We start from the raw sequence: 8,634 nt of genomic DNA on the forward strand, positions 1-8,634 counted from the left end.
GATTTTATTTTTAAAATTTGAAATTATAAAGAAAATTCATTAATGAAATTGATATGTATTTATTATTAAATTTAAATACCATATGAAACTTAATAAAATAGAAAAACCAAAAAATTACATATGGAATAAAAAATAATTCTAAATAACCATACAATAACATGTGGTAAAATAAATAAAAGTGTAAAAAAAAAAAAAAAATCTCATTTATTAGAGAAAAAAGATTAGAAAATATTAGAAGATTAAGATAAAAGATTCTAAATTGTTTTATTCACGATGAAAAGTTGAAAACTTGGACGAGCATCGATCTATATATAAGCCATAATACGAGGGGGTCTAAGTGAAATATGATAATACAAGGGGGTCTAAGTGAAATATGATTCATCCTTATAACCCAAACCCCAACTGACGCTGACCCCCATTCCTCCCAAAGTTCTTTCAGACATGGTGAAGGAGGAACTCATTTTGGTGAATTTCTGGTCAAGTCCCTTTGGGTGCAGAGTCAAAATTGCTTTGGAAGAGAAGGGAATTCCTTACGAATACAAAGAAGAGGATCTGTTCAACAAATCCCCTCTTCTCTCTACAATCAATCCTGTTTATAACAAAGTTCCAGTACTCGTTCATAATGGAAAATCCGTATGTGAATCACTAAACATAGTGGAGTACATCGACGAGGTTTGGAGCGATCGATCAGCTTCCTTCCTTCCTTCCGATCCATATGAGAGATCACAAGCTCGATTTTGGGCTGATTTCATCGACAAAGAGGTATTTATCTAATCATCTTCCTTCCTTCGATTCTACTTGAGTATTTTCATCTGTTAGAGTATCTCCTTTAAGTTATTACATTATTATTAAATTATTATTCGATTAAATTCAAATTTTCTTACATATAATGATTAAAATTACTCTTTGAACTAATATGATTAACTTTTGCTTTGTAGCTATATGAAGCAAGCAGGAAGATATATCGATGCAAAGGGGAAGAACAAGAGAGTGGCAAGAAAAATGTGCTAAGAATCTTGAAATTAGTTGAAGGGGAACTTGGAAACAAACCCTTTTTTGGTGGTGACAATTTAGGGTTTGTTGACATATCACTTATACCATTTTATAGTAGATTTTATACATGGGAAACTTTTGGTAAATTTAGCATTGAAGAAGAGTGTCCGATTTTAGTTTCATGGGCCAAAAGGTGTTCAGAAAAGGAAAGTGTGGCAAAGTCTCTTGATGATCCAATCAAGATTTACGACTTCATTGTGTATCTCAATAATTATCTCACAAAGTAAATGTTTGGTGGTTTTTGTGTATGTTTTTAGTAACCCCTCTGGGCGATGGGTTAGTGATTTCTAAAATGGAAATGTATTTTTATGTTTTGTCAAATAAAGGCATGTACTTTCATGTGCACAATATAAGTTGGTTTCTTTGAAAGACTAATGTGTCTTTTTTCTCCGTGTCCATAAATAGCAGCCGTAACGAATCACCGATGTGCAAAAAAATCTCCTCTTTTTTTCTTGTAAAACAATAGCCAACAAAAAATTGGTTAAACAAATGTCAAAGTGTTTTAAAATTAAAGATAAGGCATTGTAACTCCAAAATATTTAGGTACATGTTTATAATAGTCACGCATTAACATCATTTTTACCTTCCATCTAAAAAACCAATGAAAAGGTATCTGATATGAACAAAAGAAAAAACAAATTAAAAAGACCAATCAAAATCCCTTATTCTCTTCACAACTTTTTCTTTCCTCTTTCTAATAAGGCAGCGGGTTTCACCTTGCGACTTGCTTAGCACATCTTAGGGAGTGGACTTGGCGCCCTTAGCGAGCTACTCCCTCCAGCCTAATAGTAAAAATGTACGTTATTATTTCCTGCAATTTGAAACTGATACAAGTTGGTTAATTTTCCTGCTATGTGTACATTTGACGTATTTTAAGTCTGATGCTTTTGCCTTCAGTTTTCTTCTTCATTTGATGTATATATATATATATATATATACATATATATATATATATATATATATATATATATATATATATATATTCAGGTTCATTTGAGACCATTCTAATTTTGTGAGACCGTGAGACCAAATCTAAAAATAATTTTAAAATGCAAAATAAATGGAAAAATCCAAAAATTCTTTTTTTAAATATTATTTTCGGAACTTGAATTAATAAAAAAAATTAAAAAAAATCCCGTTTTTTTTTTAAAATACGTGAAATATTCTAAATAGAATATTACACTTATATATTCTAAAAATAATTTTAAAATGCAAAATAAATGGAAAAATCTAAAAATTCTTTTTTTTAAATATTATTTTCGGAACTTGAATAAACTAAAAACAAAATAAAAAAAAACCCTTTTTTTTTTGAAAAATACGTGAAATATTCTAAATAGAATATATTACACTGTACATATTCTAAAAATAATTTTAAAATGCAAAATAAATGGAAAAATCAAAAAACTCTTTTTTTAAATATTATTTTAGGAACATGAATTAACTATAAAAAAATAAAAAAAATAAAAAAATGCGTCTCACGGTCTCACAAATATAGGTGGTCTCAAATGAACCTAACCTTATATATATATATATATATATATATATATATATATATATATATATATATATATATAGAGAGAGAGAGAGAGAGAGAGAGAGAGAGTAAAGTGGTGTCTATGTAATAGGACCGGTTGTAAAACGTTTGTATCATCTTGAAAAAATAACGTCACATATGACATACGCAAGAAATGGTCTTTGGTTTAATTTACGTCTTGCTTTCTAGTTGGCTGATTGTATATGTCCTGTCGTCTGTGTTTTCCGTTGATTGACAATTGTCATTACCAGGAAAGGAACCATAAAACCTAAGAAAATGCGAAGGAAATGGTCAACAATTGTCATGACAAGGAAAGGAACAATAAAGACCAATCATGAATTCCTCCCGACAAGAGACTTGTTGCATTAGTTGTAGACTCCAAAAGTTTTTCTGTTGACCTTAAAGCGACAATCTTATTATTCATTAAATCCTCATTTCATCATTGTTGTCCATCATTCCACCAATTTCATATGGCTCTAGCCCAATTGCGTCTCCTCTTGCTAACTATTTTCCTACGTTTCATAGCTGCACAACAGAATGATGGTTCTGTATCTGTTGGTGCATCACTCACCGCCACACCCGATGTCAAGCCATGGCTTTCATCTTCAGGTGAATTTGCCTTTGGGTTCCAACAAGTTCAAGGGAACGATAATTTCTTGTTATCCATATGGTATGACAAGATACCTGACAAGACGATCATCTGGTATCCAGAAGAAGGTCGGATGGTGCCTACTGGATCCAAAGTTGAGCTACTTCGTGCAAGTGGACTCGTACTGAGTGATCCTCAGGGAACATAGGTATGGAGATCTGGGTCCATTTCCGCTGTTGCATCAGGTCTGATGAATGATACAGGTAACTTTGTGGTTTTTGGTAGCAATTCTCGCAAGTTATGGGGTAGTTTTGATTTTCCAGCAAACACCTTGTTGCCTACTCAGGTTATGGAGACAGATAGAGGGATGAATTCAACAATCAGTGCAACAAATTTCTCGGGTGGACGATTCCAGTTACGTTTCCAACAAGATGGAAATCTTGTTCTTAACACTCGAGATATACTTTCAGGTAATGCTTATGATGTTTATGATTCCAGTGGCACATCTGATGCTGCCAATTCCACAAATTCCGGTGAGAAAGTGATTTATGATGCAATGGGATGCATTTATATATTGAAAAGAAATGGCGAAAGATTTGGTCTTACACAAAGAGACACAGTTCCTTCTGGAGATTATTATTATTATAGAGCTACTCTAGATTATGATGGGGTTTTTCGTCAATACTACCACCCTAAGAATGCAACTGGCAATACAAGCTGGGAAGTAATATCGTTTATGCCAGAAAACATATGTAATATCCGTATGAGGACGGATAGCGGAGCTTGTGGGTATAACAATGTTTGCAGCCTTGATGGTAACCGCCGAAAATGTGAATGCCCACAGGGGTTCTCATTGCTTGATCCAAATAATCCCAGTGGTGATTGCAAGCCTGATTTCACTCCAACATGTGATCAAGTTGAGTCCAATAATGGGGAAGACCTGTTTGATTTCATCGAGCTTGATAATATTGATTGGCCATTTTCAGACTATGTGAAAATGGCCCCGAGTGATGAAGACACCTGCAAAAGCGCCTGCTTGGTAGACTGTTTCTGTGCTGTTGCAGTATACTGGGACAACCAATGTTGGAGGAAGAGGCTTCCACTCTCTAATGGGAGGATGACTGCAGGTGTGAAGCCGTTTGTGAAATACCGGATTGGTGGTCCTCCGCCTCAAATCCCTCCTGGGCTCCCCGGAGAAAAAAATGATGGAAGAAGTCTGATAGTTGTTGGATCGGTTCTCTTAGGTACTTCTGTGTTTGTAATCTTTGTGTTGATTGGTGTGATTTGTGTGGGTTTCTTTGTAATCTACAAGAAGAAACCGAGAAACACATATTCAAATAGTAATGATGTTGAAACCAATCTGCCTCGGTTTACATTTCAAGAACTAGTTGAAGCTACGGAAGGATTCAAATATGAATTGGGGAAAGGGGCTTTTGGGACAGTCTACAAAGGTGTGATAGGAAAAAGGACAGTGGCTATGAAGAAGTTAAATACGGTTGTTCAAGATGGTGAAAAGGAATTCAAAGCCGAGGTTGATGCTATTGCAAGGACTCATCAAAAAAATTTGGTGCAGCTTCTTGGGTACTGTGATAATGGTGAGCAGCGGGTATTGGTTTATGAGTTTATGAGCAATGGCACTTTAGCGGAGTATCTTTTTGCAGAAACGAAGCCTACATGGAGACAGAGGATTTATATTGCTGTTGGGATTGCTAAGGGACTCGCATACCTTCATGAAGAGTGTAGCACCCAGATCATTCACTGTGACATAAAGCCTCAGAATATACTTCTTGATGATTACTTGAATGCTAAGATTTCTGACTTTGGATTGGCAAAGCTTTTGATGATGAATCAAAGTCATACAAACACTGGAATAAGAGGAACAAAAGGTTATGTTGCTCCTGAATGGTTTAGGCAGATGCCTGTCACAGTAAAAGTTGATGTGTATAGCTTTGGTGTGTTGCTGCTAGAGATCATTTCATGCCGAAAGAGCTTGGTTTACGAGAGTGGTGAGAAAGGGGTGGCAGTTTTAACTGATCTTGCATGGGATTACTATCAAGAAGGTCGATTGGATACATTTGTTGAGAACGATCTGGAGGCATTGGATGACTACAAGAAACTTGCAACTTTTGTCATGGTTGGCCTGTGGTGTGTACAAGAGAACTCATCCATGAGGCCAACCATGAGGAAGGTCATCCAGATGCTTGAAGGAGGAATTGAGGTGGCAGAACCTCCATGTCCATGTTCCTTCTCTGTTACCGGTTACTAGTCTCTAGTTACTCTACTATATATGTTCTCCTGGTAAATCCTATATGTTGTTTCTTATGGTTAGTTTCTATGTTAGCACAATCTTCCCTAATCTTTATACAAATAAAGGCTGTAAAATACCGTTTGATTATCACATTTTGAGAAACTAGCTAGCGAGGTTAAATTATCCTTGAAGCTTACTATCTTGATTATCTCAAATATAAAAATGTGTTATTTTATTCTCGATTTTAGGATTTTTCACGTAACAAGACCAGTAGACGTTTAATGTTCTTGTTTTTGAGAACTTTGTTTGCGAATAGCTAACTAATCTCGGTTAATGGATTTGTTTTTGACAACTATATTAAGAGCATCCATTCTCGTAAATTTTTAAGATATATTTTTAAAAACGATTTGTATAAAAGTATAAACCTTGTTATATTTTAAAGAGAATAATAATACAAAATATATACACGGAGGTGAAGTAAACAAATATGGCTAATTGCTAGATTACAGGAATAGGCTAATTGCTAACTTATAGAAATACATCAATAGATCCTAAATAGTAGGAAGATTAAAACTAAATAACTCCAATCTTCTAGAATCATCGTTTATATTCCCCCGCAAGATGGACGGTTATAAAATGTGTATGCATCATGCGGTATATTGAATACCTTTCCCATGATAATTGTATCATTACTTTCATCGTCATCACATATAAGACTTGCATCCACATCAGTTATTTTCTCAGTTTCAGATACCAAATGACCATGTATGTCAATATCTTCAGCTGTATGTGTTTCAGTTTCAAACGGTTGATCATTTACTTGGTTTTCTAAATTAATAATGGTTTGTATGTCCTGCATCAAGAAACAAACAAATTCTTTTTTATCAGCAATATTATATAATATAAAAACCCTCTACTAAGGGGATAGAGGGGAAACAAAAGACACCGAACACAAAATTATCAAACAGAAAAAAAAAAAAAAAAAAAAAAAAAAAAAAAAAAAGCACAAAAAAGACGTGAGAGTTTAAAACAGCCAGACTAGACCCGATCAGGAACAGGAACATAGCACTAAATTGAAGGTGTTATAGACTAAATATGTATATTGAACATGTAGCATAAAATGGTCTTGATATTATATTACTTGTGCCTTCATCTGGAATAATGCACTAAATTGAACCTGTTTCTTGGAAATTGCAACAACAAATCAAAATACACGAGGAGCTGATTGTGATACACACCTAAAAACTATAGCAAAAAAAACATCAAATCAAAATTGATTACAACAGTAATTGGATGTAAGAAGTATGTGATTGAAAAATGAATCATGTGAGAAAATACGTATACAAAACTAGCATATAAAAATAGCAAATCAAAATTTAATATAATACATATTAAATGTAAAAAGTTTGTGATTGAAAAGAGAATCATGTGAGATTACAAAAGCCAATTAATGCGTATACCAAACTAGAGTGATATGAGTTGCAATTAAGGGGATAAAAAAAATACCTATGACAAGGTCGCAAATGGTGAACACGAGCTGCAACAAATAAGGTTGAGGAAACTGGCGAATTTTTTTTCTTTCAATTAGAACAATACGTTGATGATAATCATACGAAAAAACTCAAAACGGCATCCACAAAAACTGGCAAGGCCGGTCCATTGGTATTTCATGCTCGGGGCAAGATGAAAAATCGATATGCCCCTACATTTGTAGAGTACAATACACCAAACGAATATACATCATAAATGTATAAAACAAAAGTGCAATATATTTTTTTCAAATATTTATAATAACAGCCAAAATCTTGTAAAAATCACCTAAAACAACAAACACATATACATCATAAATGTATAAAACAACAAACTCAACAGTGACACTAGCATCAAAGCAACACCAAAATCACACATCTATTTTGAAAAAGACTTTGTACTTTACGGGCTAACACATAAATGCAATTTTGCATCAAAATTCCAACAACAACAAAAATGTTAAGGCCCTCCAACAATTATGAGACCACAAATAAAGGTTGTAAAAAAAATACCAAATCATCCTTAACTTCAGAGTTCAGACTTTCATTAAAGCAATCCACAACAATACCAACTTAGGCAAAATTGCAACCATGGATTGGACCTTAGAGATTGGTGGTTGTCGAAGCCAACAAAATTAATAATCCTAATTATTACACACTAAAATAGTGTATAGTGGTAAAGGGATTGAATCCACGGAGATTGGTTCAATTTGATAACTCTATGAAAAATCTCTTTGTAAAAATACTTGAAAAATGACAATAAATTAAAAATGGGGGTTTTGATGTTTTGAAATACTTGAAACAAACTAGAATTAACTATGATTTAAATAGACAATTGCAACAAAAATAAGAGTATGATGTAAAATCAATAAGAGAATGATGGTTGACTTAAGGTTTCCTCACTTTGACTTTTGATGAACATATCATTAGAATCCAATGATGTAATACTTGATTTAAATCCTTAATTTGGCTATAGTAATCCAAGAAGCTTGAGATTACGTAGACTTTTCTTAGTTGTTAAAATGGTTAGAGAAGCTCATAACAATTTCCTTAGTCAAAGTCACAATTTCCATTAAGCATGTAATTAGTGAAAGTTAACTAGCATTAAAAACCAAAAAGTCACCAAATCCAAGAGGGGTCAATTGCTTTCACCACCATGTTGGAGGAAATGTTTTTATGATTGTGTGAAGCAAAAACAACACAAAAATCATTTGTTGTTTGCCAAATTGAGAATTCTTTACTTAGTCAAGAAATTAGCCAACTAATCACCACAAATACATTTGAACTCATGAACTAAAACATACAAGTAGTGATAATATGTTAAAACACAAACATTTCCATAAAGATTTAACAAACAAGTTCATGGATTCTTCAATATTCAACAAAAGTTTAAAGGATTCAACAAAAGTCAACCAATATTTGTTTAGCCAAGCATGGCTAAACTCAAGTAAACAAGGTTAGATAAGATTATACCAAACATTTGACAAGAATCAAGAGATGAAAAGAAGATATTCTTAAGGTGTTCTTGGCCTTCAAAAGTGCTCCAAACTCCATAGAGAAAGTGTCAAACTCGGACCTCCAAGATAAGGCTGAAGAGGCACACCAACCTTCCCAATATAGAGCTTTAGACAAAATATTGAATTTGCCCTTGTCAGGAATCCACGTGGGTCGCGGGGAATCT

General features: G+C 33.6%; 1 protein-coding gene and 1 pseudogene across 1 annotated transcript; both read left to right on the plus strand.

Annotated features, from left to right (window-relative positions):
* The first annotated feature begins 404 nt into the window (after positions 1–404).
* Positions 405–1,422, plus strand: LOC145015425 (putative glutathione S-transferase parC). The gene is made up of 2 exons (XM_078973900.1): positions 405–762; positions 939–1,422. The coding sequence occupies exons 1-2, from the start codon at positions 442–444 to the stop codon at positions 1,278–1,280; spliced, it is 663 nt and encodes a 220-aa protein (XP_078830026.1). The 5' UTR covers positions 405–441; the 3' UTR covers positions 1,281–1,422.
* Positions 1,423–2,970: 1,548 nt separating this feature from the next.
* LOC145015424 (G-type lectin S-receptor-like serine/threonine-protein kinase LECRK3) lies at positions 2,971–5,557 on the plus strand (annotated as a pseudogene).
* Positions 5,558–8,634: the final 3,077 nt, after the last annotated feature.

The sequence above is a fragment of the Lactuca saligna genome, chromosome 9 (genome assembly GCF_052625555.1).
Source record: "Lactuca saligna cultivar CGN05327 chromosome 9, ASM5262555v1, whole genome shotgun sequence".
Lineage (NCBI taxonomy): Eukaryota > Viridiplantae > Streptophyta > Magnoliopsida > Asterales > Asteraceae > Lactuca > Lactuca saligna.

What these genes read in the sequence shown, in the direction of transcription:
- LOC145015425 (XM_078973900.1), top strand. Translation starts at nt 442, where the DNA reads ATGGTGAAGGAGGAACTCATTTTGGTGAATTTCTGGTCAAGTCCCTTT. An exon ending in CTGATTTCATCGACAAAGAG is followed by an intron (nt 763 to 938) that starts GTATTTATCTAA and finishes TTTGCTTTGTAG; the next exon opens with CTATATGAAGCAAGCAGGAA.